This window comes from Electrophorus electricus, chromosome 16, assembly GCF_013358815.1.
Source record: "Electrophorus electricus isolate fEleEle1 chromosome 16, fEleEle1.pri, whole genome shotgun sequence".
Taxonomy (NCBI): domain Eukaryota; kingdom Metazoa; phylum Chordata; class Actinopteri; order Gymnotiformes; family Gymnotidae; genus Electrophorus; species Electrophorus electricus.
In genome coordinates this window covers 11,831,099-11,852,892 of record NC_049550.1, presented here as the reverse complement: position 1 = coordinate 11,852,892, position 21,794 = coordinate 11,831,099, and the positions used below count along the sequence as shown (strand labels likewise).

The following is a 21,794-nucleotide window of genomic DNA, read 5'->3' as shown; positions in this document are numbered from 1 at the left end:
CTGTAATAAAGTCAGTGCTACAGATTCCCCACTGTTAAATCATGCAGATTTGAGACTGGATGACATGTATGCTGCACACAGGTGATCGACTAACACTGCCGATGTGTGTTAACCTTGGCAGGGTGACTGGGTTTCGGTCTGCACGGACTGCTTAGCTGTTGTGGATCAGTCATAGGGCCTGATGGAACAGAGTCTGCAGTGACTGTACCTGCAGTGTAAAAGCCATGGCAGGAGAGTGCAAGACCCTCTGTGTTTTCCAATGATTCACTGTTATCGTGCAGAAGAATACCCTCTGAGTGTGTGTGTGTGTGTGTGTGTGTGTGCGTGTGTGTGCGTGTGTGTTTGTGTACGTGTGTGCGTGTGCGTTTGTGTACGTGTGTGTACGTGTGTGTACGTGTGTGCGTGTGTGTGCGTGTGTGTGTGTGCGTGCGTGTGTGTGTGTGTGCATGCGTGTGTGTGTGTGTGTTTGTGCACATGCTATAGGAAGAGAGGAAGTGTCAGAGAGCTACAGAGAGATATAACGACAGTGGAGGAAGAACTTGAGGCATCTCTGAGTCACTTGTCACAGACAGGTCGTGCTCAGGACACTGACCTTACAGATGTGAGATCGTGTGCATCATTCTTCACTCTATGACCACATCGCATCTTCTATCCTAAAAAAAAAAAAGATAACGCGGACCAGTGCTGAATGAAAACCACTAGAGCTCAGTTAGCACGACTTCATCACTAAGTCCGCTAACGTTCATTCACTCTCAGGGGTGAAGCGGTTCTTCACAGCACTTGTTTTTTCAGTGGTGAAATTTTACTTTGCTCTTTGAAAAAGAAAACTCAGTATCGGGACAGCGGAAACTTAATAGGGCTCCCTCTCTCAACAAGAATTTCACCCCTGGCAGAGGTTTCTCTTTCACAGATGGCCAACAAATTCAGCAGTGCAGGTTCTGGGGCCCACTGTAATGCACATTTTCTTGTTTTCCGTGCCCTGCGGCACATGTACGTGAATCCGTAGATTGATTATGGAGCGTTTGTCCAGCTTCAATAAGGTCAATCGGCATATAGGAACGTAAAGATGCGGTGCTGCATGATTAGGAACGTTTTTTAGCCTGACTCATATTGGACCTTTTACATATCTTGATATCTGTATCACTCTTATTCCGGATACTGACGATCAAAATCTTTTTATTCATAAAAATGGCACACGAGTGCGATCTCTCTTTTGCTATTGTTCAGGGCGTTGTAACTGGAGAGGGGCGGCCGAGACGTATTGGCGCTGCGGAGTTATCGCTTGTGTAACTTTTAAAGGCGATTTAGTCCACCTGCTTTGTGGGAACTGACAGTGATTACCTGCCTTTGAATGAACTCGAACACACACACACACACACACACACACACACACACACACACACACACACACACACAGACACACACACAGAGACACACACTTCGGGCAGCTTTTACAATACGCACTTCAGTCTACGAGCCGTATGTGTGTGTTCTTGGCTTTTTACTGACTATTGTGTATCGTGGAGACTGGAAAGGCTTTGATGCCGAAACGCAGATCATAATGTGACATAACGAAGACTTCAAAAACATTCTTGGAGGCACCATGTTCTTTCAAACTAAAACTTACCTAGCCAAACATTTACCTATCTCTCTCTCTCTCTCTCTCTCTCTCTCTCTCTCTCTCTCTCTCTCTCTGTGTCTCTCTCTCTCTCTCTCTCTCTCTCTTTCTCTCTCTCTCTCTCTCTCTCTTTCTCTCTTCATGTCCGTTCTTGCAGCAACTCCACTGCTAGCCAAACAAGGCAGTGACTCAGTAGAGTTGTAAAAAGCACACCTCTGCGATTATCCACCCGGCCTTTGATCCGCTGGGTGCCATTTGGTCCTGATGGTCCCAGTATAACCTAGACTAGCGCACGGCGAGGGGGGGCCTGGTGGTGTCTGCAGTGTGAGCAGAGCGCTCGCGTTTTACGCAACTGGCGCATCCCCTAATTCCCCGAGGTCAGTCCTGAATCTTTACGGCGTTACAAACAGCCGGATTGGTGTGGGTATTTGACTTCTCCTTATGTTAAATGCACAACTCTTGAATGTTCTATATTCGTTTCTTGTTGAATGGTACCACGCTCAGGTTTAAACGGTCCTTCGTCTTTCTTTGCAGTACTATAAATGCTGTCAAACCGTAAAGGCCAGACTGTCTTGCTGCAGACTTCAGAATCGCCTTAATAAACCTCGACGAGTCCGTAGCTTTGCGTTTCCCAAGCCATGATATCTTCCAAAGAGAAGAGTCTGCGAGAGAGAGAGAGAGAGAGAGAGAGAGAGAGAGAGAGAGATGATGTTTTAGTTGGCGCGGTATTGCTGTTTTGCGTTCTCTCTCTCTCTCTCTCTCTCTCTCTCTCTCTCTCTCTCTCTCTCTCTCTCTCTCTCTCTCTCTCTCTCGCTCTCTCGCTCGCTCGCTCGCTCTCTCTCGTCAACAGCCTGTTTTTCCTGTGATCAGTGCAGGCCTTAGGGGTTGTGTTATGACAGGGATCCTTTTGTTTGGAGAGTGAGACAGCGGCGAGTGGAACAACAGCCCTCCGCGCTGTTTTTACTGACAGAGGAACAATATTTTCGTAAGGTGTTCCTCATCTCCTTCTGTCCGCGGATCAGAGAAAGGCGACTGATTGAGACATGCTGGATCTATTTCCAAACCACACAAACACACTTGCTCACTGTGTCCGAAGTGTGCGGTTTTCTTAGAAGGCCCGGTAAAGAAAGAGCATTAGCTAATCTGCAGCATAATTGACAATAATAAGCAATGAGAGTATTTGATTGCGTAATTAGCTCTCCTAGTCGCCGTTACACTTAACAGCAACATGTTTCCATCAACATTATGGCACAGTGCCATAAATTCATCAGTCGAATGTTCAACCCTTGGTCCACACAGCAGATGCACAAATGCCAAATGTAGCAATTTTAAACCATTTACACCTTTTAAAAAGGTGTTTTTATGTCATGTTTTTTTATGTATGTTTTTTGGCTTTAACTCCGTAAAGAGGTATTTGAGTATTGCACAAAACATAAGGAGCTGTTTGTTCTTCTGAAGCTGGAACCTCTGGAAAGGCAACACAGTCCTCCCGCCTGCGTCCTCCTGTTAAAACAAGTCTCTCAAGGATGATCAACTCCCAACAGCTGTACAGCTCGCTTGTGGATCGCGATTGGTTTGTTGATTTGTTGGGAATTATCGCCACCTAGTGAAGAGGATGGTTTACTACACGTCAGTATTTCATACTTTTGTCAAAACAGGCCGGTTTTCAGAGCCAGATTTTGCCCACGTCTAGACCCCCCCCCCCCCCAAAAAAAACCCCAGAATTCCCAGCGGTGCTTCCTGACGGTCATAATTAGCCCTGCCTTTGTGAGTGTTTAGAGCAGGTTTAGCGAAAAATCATTAAAATGCACTGGAGGGGTGAATGGGATTAATCACTAGTGACTGCACTAGTAACCTGGATCAGGATTAAGAAGGGAGCAGCTCGAGAAACAATGAAGTTGGTTTATCTGTATTGTGCAGTTTTTCACTGTCTATTTCTTGCCATATTTGTCACTTTAATTGCAAATGTGAAAATGTGAGAATGAATGCTGCTTCACTACCTCGGTGTGTCATCCATTGCTCGTGACAAATCACTTCTGTAAGTTGCTCTGGGTGAGAGCATCTGCCAAATGCCGTAAATGTAAATGCTGAATGAACGCAAATCTTTCCCATATACAAATCTTTTATTCATGCTTTCATTCAAGCCATTAAACATATATTTATGTATAAATTCACAGTAAATCCATATAAAAAAGAAATGTGTACAATAACATCATTTACAAATACATAATTGTAAAACAGATTAAAGGTTAAAGGAACATCCCTTTGACAGTTAACATTTTTGATTATCAGTCATTAGGCCTTCTATACAACACTATAAATGGTGACATCACATACTTGCAAAAGGATCAAAATACTGAACAAATACATGACATAAAATGCACTAAAAATTATACATATAATATATATATATATATATTTTTAAAATGTACAGACATCTGCTACACTATGTTTGTGCATAAATGATGCAGGTGGGTTTGAATGTAAAGGACCTCAGAGTCTCGGTGTCTCTTTCCTCTACCTGACACCCACAGAAACAGAGACACAGTACATGGATTTGTTTGAACAGCCTTAAAGGGATTTTTTATCCCCTCACATACAATCTGGGCAAACGAACCCCTTAAACGATCCCCACAAAATGGTATGTATAGTCATTTTGCAGGCCTGCAGAATAAAAACATATTTTCATAAGGTTTATGAATGAAAATGTACATGCACCTGTGACCGTTAAAACTTGAACGTGCTTTGAAAAAATAGCTGATATGTAACATTATTTGCTCTTTTTCGCACTGAGGTTTGCAATATTCCGACGGTTACCCTGCTAATGATCTGGTCCACCAACCAAACCACAACAGCGTAATCCAAACTCCTACGAGAAAGAAAACAATAAATAGGTTTGATTGACGGGGCTAACGGGAGAGATGGCTCAAATTCTGAAATAAAGAGACCCCAGTGCTGTGAGCTGCATCCTCTTCACATCCCATGGCCAACACAATAAGAACACCACTGTTCCATTTTGATTTCTCTTGCTTTTCATACTGACAGTAAATTTCAAATAAATTGACTTAATACCTTTAAAAAAGGGACTTTTACAAAATTGCACATAAGTTCTGACAACAATGAAAATATCCTTTAACGTGTGTGCTGGTCTTGGATATGACTTTAGATTGGGACCAGCTCTCTTGCTTCTCTGTCACTGTATGCTCTTTGTCACTCATAGCTATAGGCCTGGGCCCGTCTGTAACTATGGCCTTATGGACAAAGGATGAGTTCTACCCACCCATATAAACATATTCTTCAGGTTATAAAAGACAATCCTTAATCTTAGACCAGCAATCCTATTCTGTGACTCTTCAAGGATAAAAGACCCTTTTCCCCTCGATCTGGCCCTCTCTCAACACTCAGAGAGCAATCGGGGAGGGGCCAGCCCTCTCCCGGCACGCCACTGGCAGACGGGGCCCAGCCCCGCCTGCCCATTGGTCTGTCTGGCCGCCTGTTACACGAGGGCGTGGCGGCGGCGGTGGAGGGCCAGGTGGTCGGAGCGGGAGAAGCTGCGATCGCAGTCGCCGCACTTGAACGGCTTCACGCCTGTGTGCTTGCGGTAGTGACGCGTGAGCTCGTCCGAGCGTGCAAACTTCCACGTGCACCCGTCCCATGTGCACTTATACGGCTTCTCACCTGAGAACGAGAGAGAGAGCGAGAGCGAGAGAGAGAACGAGAGAGAGAGAGCAAGAGAGAGAACGAGAGAGAGAGGGAGAGAGAGCGAGAGAGAGAGAGAGAGAGGGAAAGAGTGAGAGAAAGAGAGAGCGAGAGCGAGAGAAAGAGAGAGAGAAAGTGAGAGAGCGAGAGAGAGTGAGAGAGAGAGAGAGAGAGAGAGAGAGAGAAAGAGAGGAGGCCATGTAAGTTCTCTTTGCTAAGGACGCCTCTCTCATTTTCAGATTAGGTCTCAGTCTAACCTCTAGCTCTGTTTTCTGCTTCCCCCACAGAATATTTCCATTCGTTGAACTGCTTAACAAAACTGGCCCTCTTTTAATTGATTAAAAAAAAACTTTTCCAAAATGGTGACTGATCGGCAGGAATGGGCTTTTCCACCCAATCCTCCTTGCTGGTTTGGCGGTGGCGGTGTGACGTCTGGGCCCCACACTCACCTGTGTGGGTCCTCCTGTGAGCCTTGAGGTGAGAGCTCTTGGTGTAGACCTTACTGCAGCCGTCGAACTCGCAGCGGTGGATGCGTCTCCTCTTGGAGTCGGGGGACTCGGGCCTCCTGGGCCTCCGCAGATTCTCCATGCTGAATGGCAGGATGGAGCTGCAACAGCGACACACGGAACCACATCGTCACTACACACAGAACCGCATCGTGACTACACACGAAAGACACCTCGGATGGTTTGGCTTTCCTGTGTGAAAAAGATGCTTATCGCTTCCAGGGTGCATAGACCTGTTATAAAGCATAGTGATAAAGATAGAGTGCTGATTTCACTGTGAGTGTAGATGATGCTGAGAAAAGGCCTGTGACTGAATATGCTCTTCTCTTCCATAAGTATAAGTGTGTCTGGGGCTGTGATCAATGACAAAGGCAATATTTTCTTCCTGATAACTTCAGTGTGAAATAACCTGGCAAAAATGCTCTAATGTCAGAATGCTCTGATTGCCTTGTTATGTTGTGAGTTGCAAAATTCATATTTGCCACTAGAGTCAAGTTCTAGCAATGCTTATGGTTCCAAGGAGCAGCAAGCCTACAATATTAATTATGGTCGCCAGAGGGCGCTATGCTACTGCAGAGAGTCCAAATCAATACAGACGATGACGGAGAAAGCTCAGGCAATATCTTCTCCATGTCTGGTTTAACTTTAGATGAAAGGCAATTATGAGAATGAAGTTGAAATTGGCCATAAACCATTTGTGAACTGTAAAGAACATCTACACAAACAACTTTCTACAAACTTTCCATCTTATGAACACAAATAAACCAAATAAACAAATGTGCACGCACATCTCATTATGAAGAAGTTATAATAAATAGTTCATTACACACACACGCACACACACACACACTCACACACGCGCGCGCACACACACGCACACGCACACACACGCACACACACTCACACTCTCTCACACACACACGCGTGCACACACGCGCACACGCACATACACACACACTCTCACACACACACACACACACACACACAATCTCACACACACACACTCTCACACACACACACACACACACACTCTCTCACACACGCGCACACGCACACGCACACGCTCATAAACGCTCATGTAATAAGCAAGGGACTAGCTGAACATGTTTGGGAATGCGCTCTCATCCCCTGCAGATGCACTTCCTGTTTCTCTTGGGCTGCAGGGGTGTGTGTGTGCATGTGAGAGAGAGAGAGAGAGAGAGAGAGAGCTGTGGGGGGGGGTCACCTGCAGCTCTTGGCATCTGTAGCTCTTTCGGGGGCTCAGAGGAGTCGGGGGGGCGGCACTCAACACTCATAACTTCTGTCCTCACAGGAGAGGAGGGAATGATTCAACAACAGAGAGAAGCCGTGCAACCGACAACGGCAGGATCAAGCTCTCCATCAGCAACCCTGACAGGCTTACAAATCAACACGTCAGCAGCCTCAGTCAAAGCTGCTGCTCTGTAATGCTGCTCAACTTGTGCTGCCTTACAGGGCTCTCAGGCCACCACCCTCTCCCTACCAAGATTAAACGCAGATTAAATTGCAGGATTCAACCTCTGTGTGATCATTTAAAAAAAAAAAGAAGAAAAAGTTTTCTTGATTAAATAAAGCATCTTAATATTTTACTTATATGTATGTATGTTGCAACCTGAGTGACTATTATAGACTCTGGCAATTTCCTAGAGTAAAAAGCCTGCAGTAGGTTTCAGGGAGACCAACAGCAAAGAGGCATCAAATGAATATCTGGCTTGACCGAGCTGTCAGATCCTGTTCCCTGAGTATGTTTTTATGAACATTTGATTGTAGCCAAGCAAAAAAAAAAAAAAAAGGGGGGGGGGGCAGCTAACTGAGGTCTAAAAGTGGCGGTGCTGGTCATTTTGTTCCGTCCTTTGTTTGCGTTTTTCCCACCGGAGCCGCTCGGAGGGGCTTTCCTGCAGCGAGGGCATGCTGGGCCAGAGCCACTGAACGCAGATCAGGCTGCGGGAGGCCTGGGCCCGGAGCACAATGATCTGACGCCTGCTCGGCTGCTGTATGATCAGGAGGAGCTGCAAGAGTCTGTGGAATGAACTGCAACGGCCGGCACACCTGCGCCGCACAACACGATCAGCCCGAAAGGCGCTTCCCTCCGAGACCCGGGCGAACAATTATTCCGGAGAGCAGCAAAGTGCAGAACAGGGGTTCGTCAAATCCGCAGGCAGTCGGAAACCTTGCTCTTAGCCTCACCGACACAAAAACGCACACACACTCCTCTACCACACCAGGATACGCCACGTTGTCGCCTTCGGGCCTGGCACACGCTGCCGCTGCCAGCCATCCACCTCTCCCTCCCTCTGGTCACCCGTCGGCTGGTACTGCCACAGGCTAGAGGCTCCATCCAGGCCCCCTGCCGCCCCCACTCTGCACCCCCAGCTCCTGTCTCGTCCCTGCCCAACCATGAGCCTCCCCCAAGGCATGCTGAATATGGAGGAGGCCCTGTCACCCGCCCGAGCTCCGGGGAGAATTCCTTTATTAATGAGCTTCACTTTGGGCTGAGCTACATGCAGTCATCCACACACACACACACACAAAACACACACACCTGCTCATCCACCATTCCTTCACACGTGTGAGGAGAACATTTATAATGATGATGAATGCATGCTGACAGGGAGATCATCTCCATGAAATTCTATCAAACCCAGAGACAAAAGCAGGCAGAAGAGCCCCAGCGAACCAACAATCTCACACACACTCACACACACACGCACACACACACACACACACGCACACACACACACGCACACACACACACACGCACACACACACACGCACACACACTCACACATACACACACACACACACACACTCACACGCACACACACACGCGCACACACACACACGCACACACACACGCACACACACACACGCACACACACTCACACATACACACACACACACACGCACACACACTCACACATACACACTCACACATTCACACACACACACACACACTCACACTCACACACACACTCACGCACACACACACGCACACACACACACACACACGCGCACACACACACACATACTCACACTCACACACACACACACTCACGCACACACACACACACGCACACACACACACGCGCACACACACACACGCACGCACACACACACACGCACGCACACACACACACACACACTCACACACTCACACACACACACGCACACACGCGCACACACACACACTCACACACTCACACACACACACACACAGACACACAGACACACACACACACGCATGCACAAACATTCACACAATCAAACATCTTACAAATGTACTGATTTTCTTTGTTATCTTGTCATGTCAGCGTGTCTTTCCCCTTATCGATGTCCTGTTTTGTACTCTCTGTATTACAATACCTTGTTTTTGTGTGGGTGTCTAATGTATGGGTTGCTACTACTATAATACTGCTGACAACTGCAAATGTAAAAACATTTGTTTTGTATCAGTCAAATATCCCACTGCTGCTGTTTGCTTCTTTTTCTATTAAAGAATGACAAACTTGTGCATGAAGTGGTTAAAGTTAGGGCTGGCTTTAGAGGTAGGGCTATTCTGTTCTAACGATAATAACACATGATGTCATGACGTGTGTATGAGCGTGGGTTTGTGTGTGTGTGTGTGTGTGTGTTGTGTAACCCACTCTTGCACGGCGCGGGCAATGGTCAGGGCGGTAGAGCCAGTCTCATTCACGCTGTCCAATGTCACGTTGGGTAGATCATCATCCTCGCTGTCACTCAAGGATCGCCGTGGTGATGGTCTGTCTGGGACTCGATGAATGACTAGAGGAAAGCATTCCGTGGGCAGATAGAGAAAGTCAGTGTGCAAACACCCAGTAAATGACACAACACCAAGCAACTGTTACCCTATAAAACCTAAAACGCTCAAAACCAGTCTTCTCATCTGCTCATCCTCATTTAATCAATTTATTTATTTCCTTTTTTAAAACCTAACTTTAAAAGATGTCAGCATTTAAGCACAGTATTCCCTTCCCAAGTTCTAACATGTCTAAAGTGGTGGGAGGAAGCAGTACATTTTGTGCGAGAGGTGTCTGGGAGCCTTTCCTGCTGCAGAACGCTGAACCAGCCAATGGGCAGAGCCATTTATACAGCGCCACTGCTGGAGCTGAGTGCCGAGCCTGTTCAGCAGCTCAAATACGAGAGTGCTGCTCAAATATGAGAGCGTTGCTCATCCTTTATCTCATTACTCATATTTCACCATATGATTGCATCAGAGCATCTCCTTCATCAGTCTCCTTGGCCAACCTCTTTTCTCAAGTATCTTTTGATCTAGGGTTTTATCAGGCAACCCTCTCTGACCTAGTGAGAAATACGTGAGCTGTAGGAGTGGAGGAAGTGAGCCCACCGGAAGTGTGAAATTCCCATATAAGGCCCCTTTATCGCATGACCGTAAAAGGATGCTGTCTCTGTCTGGGACGATGGGATGCTAGTGACTGCCGGCCACAGATTTTCCTTTAGCCCGCCCTGATCACTTTGTGTGAGTCAGTGAATTAATGCTTAAACTAAAGGTAACCTTGGCTACTGTTCCGATAAGGCCCTGGGATCAAAGGCACAGGATTTCCTGGTAAATACAAAAGCATATAAATCAGTTTGAAAGGCCTGTGTTATCCTGAAGGACTGCATGCCCGGGTGTATGAGTCTGTGTGGTTTTTTTTTTTTAAACTATAGGAGAGTATTGGCCTATGTTGCCTTTTTGTTCAACCAGGCACCCTTGTTGCCATGGTGACGTCCCACGACATAGCAGAGGGCAAGGACCCTCAAGATAGGGGCTGTGTGTGTGTGTGTGTATGTCTTTTTGTTGTATGGATGTCAGTCCAGTCAGATCCGTCTCAGATCAATGTGTGCAACTTTTTTTTTATATGTTTATGAGCTATAAGTGTGTGTGTGTGTGTGTGTTTATGTTCGTGCATGCCTGTGTGTGAAGATACACACGTTTGACCCGAGTGCTGCAACACACTGCCACTCACTCAACATAGCCAAAAAATGAACGAGAGATCAACATGAGAGATCATCCCTCATATGTGTGCCCCTCCTCCAAAGAAAGAGGGATGAAGAAAGAGAGAATGCGAAAAAGTCTCTGCTTCTACAGAGCCCATTAAAACCAGCACTCATGCCCAAAGGCACACAGGTTTTCCTGGGAGGTTGGGAGGAACGGTGTGTGTGTGTGTGTATGTGCGTGTGTGTGTGTGTGTGTGTGTGCATGTTTGTGTGTTGACAGGCTATTAGTCTCTTCAGCTACACTCTTATAGCAAAGTACACTGTAAAAGAAAAACACCATGAGAAATATATTTTTGAAAAAATCTATATGCTTGAAGGCCATTTTTTATGATAATTGTGGTGTGGCCAAGGCGGACAGAGATGCATCCAGCTAAGCAACGCAGCAGATGGGTTTGGAGCCTGTACCGTGGATGTAGAAAGAAAAACACAATTCCTTGTCCTCCTCTGTACTGCAGCTGCACTTTAGCCAAAAGATTCAGGTGCCCTGATTTACATGGGCACAATTTATGTCACAGCGCCTATTTCCTGTTTGGATAAAAGCTGCTGCCTCTCCAACAGAATAAAGTGTGTGAAGCACAATGGGCTCCTGGTCGTCAGGCTGTGCCAGTTGAGCACACTGCAGGGCTCTGGGTTCCATCACTGTCCCTGGTGGAACCTCAGAACTCAGATGGAGGCTTTTAAAGATGTGGAGGAAAATGAGAGCGAGAGAGAGAGAGAGCGAGAGAGAGAGAGAGAGAGAGAGAGAGAGAGAGAGAGAGAGAGAGAGAGAGAGAGAGAGAGAGAGAGAGAGAGAGAGAGAGAGAGAGAGAGAGAGAGAGACTTAAGGGTGAAAAGGGACCAATGTAAAAGACTGTTCCAGAGTCATAAAGGTAGAGATCTTGAAAAAAGGGAAGAGCTGATACAGAGAACCATGATTAATTCTGCCATGTCTTTTAAAAGCATCTCCATCTCTCTCTCTCTCTCTCTCTCTCTCTCTCTCTCTCTCCCTCTCTCTCTCTCTCTCTCTCTCTCTCTCTCTCTCTCTCTCTCTTTCGCTCACCTTTTCCATGTAACCGGCTTTCTTCCAACAGGGGTGCCATGAGGCCACCAGGTCCCAGCGATCCAACTCCAGCATAGACCAGCGGCATGGGCTGTACCACCACGGGGACCCTGCGGGGGTGCAGGTGAATGGGGCTGGGACAGGGAGGCATGGGCTGGGGCATGTGCAGAAAGGGCTGCCCCCTCAAAGCCACGGAGGGTGGAGACGCCACCCTCGACGGGGACAGCTGCAGCCGTGGAACGGGAGTTATGACGGAGGGCGGGGAAGATGACGATGACGACGAAGGAGACTTTGCAGAGGAAACCGGCGGGGAGCGTGGTGAGAAGCGCACCGATGAAGAAGAGGAGGAGGAAGGCGATAAAGATGACGATGACGATGATGGAGACGACCGGGATCTGTTGGTGGAAAGGTCCACAGGCTCTGTCTGTGTTAGGAAGTTGTCCGAGAACCGACTGTCAGGTGAGTGAGTCCGGAACCGTCTGTCCATCACCAATACGCCCATGTCTGGATAACCACGTATGTCAGGTGACTGTTGAATAGAGGGGGGAAAAAAAACCTTCAACCCATGTTTAACTACAGCTCATGTATTTTTTTTTAAAAAAGAAAAGAATTTAACACCTACACACGGGCAACAAATCCTTTTGCTTGTTATAGGCCGCTTGGTCGCGTTAAAGAACGTCTGAGGCTATGACTGTCTTAATTTTCCGTTGTGATTACTGCGGTTGTTCGCTTTGGCGTTTTCTTAAACTGAAACGGAACTTATTTTGAAATTTATTTTCTTGCTCTCCCCTGTCTTCCTCTCTCAGGCGAACGTCTCTCACCTTCACCTCTTCGCTCCTCCCCTCCCACAAACGCCGTGTTCCGCCCGGGGCTCCCGCTTATTACGGCTCGTTTTCTGTATGTGAATGGCTTCGGGTCAGGAGGGTTTTAATGGGGGAAACAAAGTTTCCCAGAACATGCGGGGGGGGCCTCGCACTTCAAAAACGACGCTTGGTGGCCCCCTGCGCGCCTCCTACGCTCGACCTAACGCCGTCGTGGCTGCTCTGATCCTGCAGCGCTTTTCTGCGGTCTGCCGACATAAGACGCGAGACGCGACCGGCCCAACTCGCGAGAATGACGGTGCAGCGTGGCTTAAGAGACAAACGTTTTGCAAAGTTCCTCAAAGCAGAGGGCCACGCGGCTGCCGTGTCTCCAAAGAGTGCACCACTGACTGCAAACAATGACGCCCGCGCCCTGCTTTGACACGAAGCAGCGATGGCCGCTGCCACTTACCCGTCGTCGTCCCTGAATTGGTTCTGTTTTGACTCTCAGCACCGGCATTCCGTCCAGCATTAACATCCTGCTCCGGGAGACACAAAGCAGGAATGAGACAAGTCAAGACTCCCTTACGCTTTCTTTCACATTAAACAATAGAACAGGTTACAGAAAGAAAAAAAAAAGGATGGTGAATGATTACGGGACCGAGTCGTCAAAGAAGCATGCAGAAATCAGGAGTAATTATTGTTGAGTGTTTTAGTCTAACTGCGTGTTGTATGCTTGACACAGCAGTGTAGGTACAATGAAGGGAACGATTTGAACCATATTACGAAACCCCCTTTAACGCCGTGTGACATATAAAGGCAGTACAACATGCTCGTGCCTAAGTGAAGTGCGCGTATGAATTTGCTTGTCATATGTAGCATTGCCCTGCCCTGTTATGGTGTGTGTCTCGGGCTGATTTGGGCAAAGATGGTGTGTGTAGTTTTGCAAAGATCAGCTGAGAGTCCACTGAAGCGCCATCGCTTCGATCGCACCAGTGTGCCTCCCACACTCAAGAGCAGGATGCAGAAATTCCGCAGCTCGCAAGGACGTTGCACTAACAGACACGCTGCGGCGTTCACCCGCTTAGCAAGCTGTTTCTGTCCGGGGGAGTTGATGCGAATCCAGGAACCCGTTAGCGCAATCGTGACACATACCCGGCCTTATCAGCGCATACGTTGCACAAGTCGAAGTTATTGGCGAGGACCCTTGTGCAAGACAGCGTGGCCACGGCAGGTGCCATGATAGCGATGTTTGTAAGCGAAAGGGCGAAGGGATGTAAGTATGCCGTCCGCCCTCGTGAAGGTGGTCAGCGTGGGGGAGGGGTCAGCAGGGCCTCAGTGATTTTATAGCTCAGCAAATACGGTGGCGTGGTGATAAATGGCGAGGGGTGATTGCGTCCCAAAATCACCTCGATTCTTTGCAGCGGGTGCTGATTCAGGAGGGACACAAAACAGAAACATGCTGACTGCTCTGGCCTCTGCTGACCCGGTTTCCATACACGGATCTGTGTGTGTGTGTGTGTGTGTGTGTGTGTGTGTGTGTGTGTGTGTGTGTGTGTGTGTGTGTGTGAGATAGAGAGCAGAGCAGACAGGATGTCAGAGGAAACGGGTGGGGTTCTGAATGGTTACACACCAATTACAATTCCACAACCCAAACTTCACAAACACACACACACACACACACACAGTATGTGTATGTAGACTGCTAAAACCTAAGCCCACTTTAATAACCGTTCTATAGACATTATTCGCCCTGTCTGAACTCCCCAGCAGAGTCTCAGGCGTCTGGTATCCCAGCCATCAGCCTCCCCCCTTTACAGTAGACGAGAACCAGAGCTCGACGTTACACAGCTCTGCCTCTGTAACACCTCATACAACCTCTGTGAGACTTGACCGCACCCCTGAACGCCAATAAACCGGCACACTAAGGTTTTGTTGCCATATACAGAGTCTGTGAGGCTTCGGCGAGACGCTGCTTGGTATTCGCTACACAGTGCCCACAGTGGCTCTGAAATGGTGTCTAACGTGCGTATAGGCCCACCATCACGCAACGTGAACCAGCTGGGAACACTGGGAGGTTGTGGTTGGGCTCCTAACTGGAGCTGAGCAGCTTCAGCAAGGAGGGGAGGTTGTCCTTGGCACCGGCCTCCACGACAGACAAGCCTCGGCCATCAACCAAGATCAACCTCATTCAGAACGAGACATGGCACGTCAGTTAAAAGTGGATGCAATCGGTTTTGGCTTGCGCTTAGCAGACAAGCCTATGTGAAGAAATACTTCTAATTATCCTAATATCTCTAATCATAAATGAAAGAAAGTAGAGACCGTGCCTGTATGATGCACTTGAGATCACGGTACAGTTGCGTTAGCCATGATTTCGATTTTATATTAAGTGTACCTTTAAAACAGAGTGAAGGTGCAGGTCTGGGATCAGTGCTAAACTGGCCAAACGAGAATCCATTTTGAAAGCCAAAAGACCACACTATGCACATCTGCCTTCACAAGTGTGACATGCGACACCCTAGAACAGCAAAGATGTTTACGCAGGCAGGGGGTTGAACAGACTCCTCTCCCAAAGTCCATTGTTATCCCAGGGTTTGCCTGTTTACAGGGTTATCCCAGTTTACAAACCCTCCTGAAAATGAATGACGGCATCTTCTGGCGATGCAGACGACTGCAGAAAATTGCACAGAGACAAAAAAAAGTGGTGAATCAGTGTTTTTCTGACAGTGTTCTGTGAAAGTGCTGGTCAGTTTTGTTCATGACCTTGGCATGAGCAACGAGCTTCCTTCTTCTTCAGTGCAGACTGCCACTTGCCACTCACTCCACCCACTCCACCGTTACACCACCACTCACTCTTACCACTCCACCACAGAGCTCGCCCTCCTCCCCCTGACAAATAGCAGCGTCCGCGGAGGTTGCCCCAGCCTGTTTACCTGACCTGACCCTGTAATGGACAGCTCTGCCCTGCAACGCTGATGTCGTCAGTGGTGAGAATCATTGAGCTCGACGCTGACCTACACCTACTGGCGGATGCGGACCGCGTCTCGACGCAGACTGTGCGCACTGCAGGAGCTGTGCTGCTGTGGAGCTGGGGGCATAGCCGAGACACGGAGACATACCCAGCAAAGTTAGCTAGGAGACAGGAGTCAGAGGCGTGGCCTTTTCCACAAACCTCAATTATTGCATGAGTTCATTTAGCAGAATTAGCATTGTTTAATATGCTGAAGCTGTAGGCAATAGTTGCGAATCTAGAATCAAGGCCACCTGAACCAAATTTATTGGATAGATGTCCAAGGTACACTCAGAGATCTAGACTCATCTCCAAATGGACTCCCTGTTGGGGGGGGGGGGGGTCACGAGGCTGTGGCCAGTGATAGATAACAGAGGCATCTTCGGACTTCCTGCACCAGACCTGTGTAGGAACGCACTCTTCTGCAAAGTTGGATTCTCCTGCTTTGCGTAATCAGCCTTCGCCAAAAAAACAAAACAAAACAAAACAAAACAAAAAAAAGGAAGAAAACCAGAGTGACTTCAGACTTTCCATTTCAGCCGCGTTCGTTTTCCTTGGCAGGATGACTTGAGTCGGATGGAGGCTGCTGCCGTGCGGATCCAGGACATTGCTGAACCTCGGAGTGTGTGTGTGTGTGTGTGTGTGTGTGAGAGAGAGAGAGAAAGTGCGCCTGTGTGAGTGTGAGTGCATGTTTGTGTATGCGTGTGTGATTGTATGTGTGTGTGTGTGTGTGATTGTATGTGTTTGTGCATGTGTGCATGTTTGTGAGTGCACTCAGGAGAGGTGCGGTGTTCCACTGTCTGTTTTCTACGAAAGAAAATGTTGCACAGTCCAAGAAATAACTGTAAAGGCACTTGGACCAAACCAGTAACAAAAACATCTAAAGGGGTGAGTCAAAATGTCCCAGTTTTCTCAAACTGATCTCTCATATTCTCAGTGTGATCTGAACGTGTGCTACCAGTGCACACTTGTGAGATTTCAATAATTCAGTGTTACAAAAAAAGAGGTCCATATCTTACAAGGCAAACCAGTGCTTGAGGTTATCTATGACTGGAACTGGTAGAAGGGTTATTCCTTATTAATTTACTAATAAAAGAGGACTGCAGGACACCTGCATACTCCTTATAAACACTACACATAACGTTTTTTTGTTTTCCTGTGCAGTCATTGTCAATTCATGCCTCGTTTGCGGTCCACAAAAAGATATAAAGTTTTTCTTGCAGATTTATGAACTTTGCTTCTGAAATTAAGCTCCTGTGCCTTTCTATGTCTCTACCCCTAAACGTGAGCTAGCCAAGTCGCACTCCTTCACACATCTGCTGTTGATTTGGTGTATGGCCCGGACACCTCGGCTTTGACGTCCCTGCACGGAGACGCAGAGACATCCTCCAGCCCAACTGAGCGGGGGCCCTGCGGGGGTAAGTTCCGTGGCTGTGGTCTCTGTGGGTGTGATGACAGGCTGACGAGACTCTTGCGGGACAAACGGCTGTCGTTCCAGAGTGGAGTCCCTCCGCGAATGTGAGCGGCTTTTCTCTTTAATGACGCGCTAGTCGGAGGTGACAGGATGCGTTCCAGACTGAAACACACAGACACGTTCGGAGGGGTGAAGAGACAGTCACGAGACCGCCTTTCCTGCTGCGCTAGCAGCCAGCCGAGAACCGCGAGCGAGTGCGCGGAGGTGCCTTGCTCTTAGGCTCTCCTCTCCTCTCACCGGTGCCTGCTGTCTCACCCAGTGTTTCTTTTCTCCTTTCGCCACAGCACGATAACCAGCTGTCCGTCACTGATCCCAGATCAGTGCAAATAAGGAAGGGAGGCACTCCCAGGCCCATTCTCCCATTCTCCGTGCTGGCCTCTCGGTCCCGGGCTGTTCCTGGTGCTGCTGTGCACCCTCGCAGGCGGAAGGCGTGCCAGAGAGATCTGAAGCCACCTCCCTTGGACGGGCTCAGGCACATGTGTGCAATTTGGGTTGAACTATTGAACCGCGCGCTGTCAGACTGTTTATTATCAGAGGTCCGCGAGAGTTGCGCAACCGGCCAAGGCCGTTGCTGTTTGGCAACATTGCGCAACCGCGGGGCGGCCCACGCGACGGCGGAGAGCGACCCGCGGGAGGCTCTGCGGAGCGGCAGCGCTTGTAAACAGCGGAGGCTCCGGGACCCCCCGAGGACTGCTGGTGCCGGTGCCTAACGCCAAGCGGGTGACCTCATGCCACAGCTCGACCCCATGCCAAACGGTGACCTCAGATGGTGAAGCAGTGACAAAACAAACAAGCCTATTAAAACGCCGTGATGGCTGCCTCACTTAACATGGCAGTCTATGTGAGGATTGCAGCTGGTTACTGGTAATGGAGAGTTTCCATAGAGGTCCAGCGCTGGAGCTGATATATGCACCGTCGAATAGACCTGCTTGCTTGACGCACATAGGGACAAGTTCCCAGACCCAGATGATTCGCTATAGGCAGTGGAATTTAGACCAAAACTCGGCACCATGTCCAGGAAAATAGCCCATAGTGCTATTAAATGTAACACAATTAGTGAACTGAACTATCGTTCAGAAGTGCGCATCTACTCACGTCTGCACTACTAAGTGCACTAGCATTTAAGGGAACCGTTCTGAAGCAGACACGGGTTTAAGGAGGACAGATATTTTCTTTGCGCATGACCATAAACGACCAAAAGGTGCTAGTGCCCGGTCTGCTAGCACAGCTGGAAGAGATCTGTGTGCATTCCCATCAGGCCGTGCATACTCGCGGGGGGTGGCCGGCCCTCCCCAGCTGTCCGCGGCATTGTGGGAAAGCCTGGGCTTCCTCTAAAGCAGCGCCAGAAAATACTGGCGCGGTGCTGCGAGTGCCAATGGCCGAGCATGCTAACTAGCGTGACCGCTAAGCCGCTGCGAGGCTGAACGCCGCAGGAGCTCGGGCCCACCGAGGACGCAAGCTGGTCCCAAACGAGAGGAGAGGGGGAGGAGAGGGGAGGAGAGGGGAGGAAGAAGGGAAACAGCAGAGGGGAGAGAAGCAGGGAGGAAGAGAGAGGTGTGCGGGGCCCAGAGCAGGGAAGACAAGACCACGTCTGACAACAGCAGAGTGCATGCAACACATTCCCCTGCACTCATTCTCGCCTTGAGCGACACCTCCTTGTTTTTAGCAGAAGTTACTCTAAAAAAAAAAAAAAAGTTTGCTTTTAGTCTCGTCACCCATCTCCGCTAGACGCTAGTCGAGCCACCGCTCGTAACGAGTCAGGCAGCTGTGTTTGCCTCCCAACACCACACACACACACACACACACACACACACACACACACACACACACACGCGCGCGCTCTTTCGGGACTGTTATGCTCCTTCCTGCCCTCGGTCCGGCTGGAAGAGCTGCCACTGCAGCTGTGGCGAGGAGAGGAGACGGAGAGGAGACGGAGAGGAGACGGTGGGAGGTGGAGAGGAGACGGTGGGAGGCGGAGAGGAGACGGTGGGAGAAGTGGGTGGGCGGGACAGAAACTCTAGAAGGACAGAGAGAGTGAGAGGAGGGGGCCGCTGAAAGTGTTTTTTATCTTCTAAGTGTGGAGTGGAGAGAGGGGAGATAATAAGGATCACCTCTGTCTCCCACGGACGTACTCACTCTGCTGGCAGCACAGCGCAGCACATGTGTTGATGAATGACAGACTGTTAACCAGGAACTCTGCTCCCCACCAATCTCTTGGCCCTCCCCTCTCTGCTCTACTGCAGTGGGGGTCGCCCCCCCTCCACACACACGAGAGCCCTGGGAGTCAGGGGTCAGAGTTCGGCCACAGGAAACACATCCGCTGCGTGTTGCGGGCTCCGCCTCCCTCCAGGGTGCTGTTTAATAGGCCTGGCAGTCGCAGGGGAGAGCCCCTGTTTCCCGTACATGAACCGCCCTGCCATTCGCCTTTCTGTATGCCCATGAGTCATGCACGTGTGTGTGTGTGTGTGTGTGTGTGTGTGTGTGTGTGTGTTTGTGTACGTGTGTGTGCGCGCGCGTGTGCGCTAGCGCGTTTGCGTGCGTGTGAATCACTTCTGCTTTTGTGCCAATCGAAAACCATGTCTGATGCAACCCCAATCCCCAGACTAAGCGCCCGAGACAGTCATCGCGTGCTCTGTTTCTAATCCGAGGCCAGGCTGCCTCAGAGGCGCACGGTGACAAATGCGGCGCTTCAGCAGGAGACGAGAATCTCGCTTCAAGGCTGCCGGCGGCACAGTCGTGCCACAGCTGTAACACAGTTGGAGAAACACAGCCAACTGGGAGGGGCTCTGTAGCCCTGCTGAACGGACCATTGCTACCCAGCGAGTCTCCAGTTCTGCACTGGACCCTCGCTCATGAAGGCTTTGACGATCATCCGATGAGTGGAGTCAGTGGTGGATTAAGGGAGAAGACGGTGATCTCTGCTGTTATTGGTCCCTGTCCTCTGCTCGTGTTGACGCAGAAGACTGACCCTCGTCATCACACCGCCTGTTGACTCGGGCTGTGTTTGCACTTCACCCACGCTCCCTGACCTTTGACCTCTCCCCTCCCTCCACCACAGACGTGCGGGCCAGCTACGACAACAGGCCCGCTGGGGGCCCGAAGCCGACAGGCGTGCCCCGGGGTCACGGGGGGTCAGCGGAAGAGGCGGGGCACAGCAAGCGTTCTGCTTACGTTCCAGATGTTTCCGCCATGGGGGGTCCCCAAAGACGGCCCGAACCAGCGACCCCGAGCCTTTCGGACCCCCGTGACCTGAGGCACAGTGCTCCAGACAGGGGACTATAGACAGGCAAATATGGGAGTTCAAGCTCAACACTCACATATACATACACAGATGTGTGCAGATGCTACGCAGTACACACCAACTAGAAAATGTGTATCTAGGTGGACACAACAAGCCCAGTTACTAAACCCAGTAAACCCAGTGCTCTTAAGTCGAAGCACCAGTGAGTCAGTCAACAGGGGAGGCCGCTCTTCACCATGCTGGCATTACTGTTGTTCCAAACGAGCTTGGTATTTGGAGAGGATCCAACACAAGTATCACCCAGTGAGACAGAGAGCACATTGAACTATGGGAAGATCACAGCTGTCCTGTAATGTGCACATCGATGTCCTTGTGCTGTACATATGTATATAGTAGCATTCATTTAGCATTACAGCATTAATAAAAATGTTTACATGTTAATAAGTACAGTGGCACAGCTAGTGCCAATGCACATATGAATATGACGGCCAGTATAAGTAAACGAAGAATCTTTTTATAACGCGATGCGGGGGATGATGATCGTTATGAGATTGACTTGACAAAGTTTAAGCCAAACTAGTCACAAGGCCTCAGGGGTTATGTATTAAAAATAATGATCAAATAGTCATGATCTTAAACACGAAGCAGATTATATAAAAAGTAATATGTAAAATGTAAGAGTAATATGTAGATAGTGTATGGGTGCAAGAAAGATTTACAGAAACATTTCTCATTTGAATATCTCCTGTGAATTTTGGTGCTCAAGTTAAGAGCTATTCAGACATGATTCTATCTACAGCAGTCTGGCATACAGCTGACAGGCAACTCAGGGAAATGACAACTGACAGAGCTGCATCCCGGCAGTGTGTGTGTGTGTGTGTGTGTGTGTGTGTGTGTGTGTGAGAGAGAGAGAGAGCGAGCAAGAGAGCGAGAAGAAGCAGGCAAAGAGAAATGGAGACTGAAGGAACTAACCTTGTTTGAAGTCTCGGAGCGTGAGAGCAAGAAATGTTATCCTTTTAGCCTCCTTCTGCTTCCCTCTCTTTCTCTCTGTCTTGTTTTCCTGTGCGGTCGGACTCTTGCGTGCACCTCCTGCTTCTCTCTCTCTCTCAGTCGCTCTCTCTCTCTCTCTCGCTCGCTCTCTCTCTCTCTCTCTCTCTCTCTCTCGCGCTCTCTCTCTCACGCTCTCTCGCTGTCTCTCTCACTCTCTTGCTCTCTCTCGCGCGCGCTCGCTCTCTCTTTCGTATCCCTCCTCCTCTGTGGGCCACTCAGGAGGAAATGAATGGGGGAGCGCTCACTAAGCTGTTGTACTCTGAAAGCTTGCATCACATGACCATTCAGAATGAGGAGAAGGGGGGGGGGGTGGACCC

At 49.1% G+C, this 21,794-nt stretch overlaps 1 protein-coding gene across 1 annotated transcript; it reads right to left on the bottom strand.

Annotated features, from left to right (window-relative positions):
- Positions 1 to 3,722: 3,722 nt before the first annotated feature.
- Positions 3,723 to 21,591, bottom strand: klf12a (Kruppel-like factor 12a). Its single transcript, XM_027009735.2, has 6 exons — positions 21,400 to 21,591; positions 13,172 to 13,238; positions 11,900 to 12,428; positions 9,486 to 9,624; positions 5,767 to 5,924; positions 3,723 to 5,296 (listed from the first exon to the last, which is right to left on the bottom strand). The coding sequence occupies exons 2-6, from the start codon at positions 13,235 to 13,237 to the stop codon at positions 5,115 to 5,117; spliced, it is 1,074 nt and encodes a 357-aa protein (XP_026865536.2). The 5' UTR covers position 13,238; positions 21,400 to 21,591; the 3' UTR covers positions 3,723 to 5,114.
- Between the last annotated feature and the right edge of the window lie 203 nt (positions 21,592 to 21,794).

What these genes read in the sequence shown, in the direction of transcription:
- klf12a (XM_027009735.2), bottom strand. Translation starts at nt 13,237, where the DNA reads ATGTTAATGCTGGACGGAATGCCGGTGCTGAGAGTCAAAACAGAACCA. An exon ending in AAGCCGGTTACATGGAAAAG is followed by an intron (nt 9,625 to 11,899) that starts GTGAGCGAAAGA and finishes GCTTTCCTCTAG; the next exon opens with TCATTCATCGAGTCCCAGAC. An exon ending in ATTGCCCGCGCCGTGCAAGA is followed by an intron (nt 5,925 to 9,485) that starts GTGGGTTACACA and finishes TCGCTGTTGCAG; the next exon opens with CTCCATCCTGCCATTCAGCA.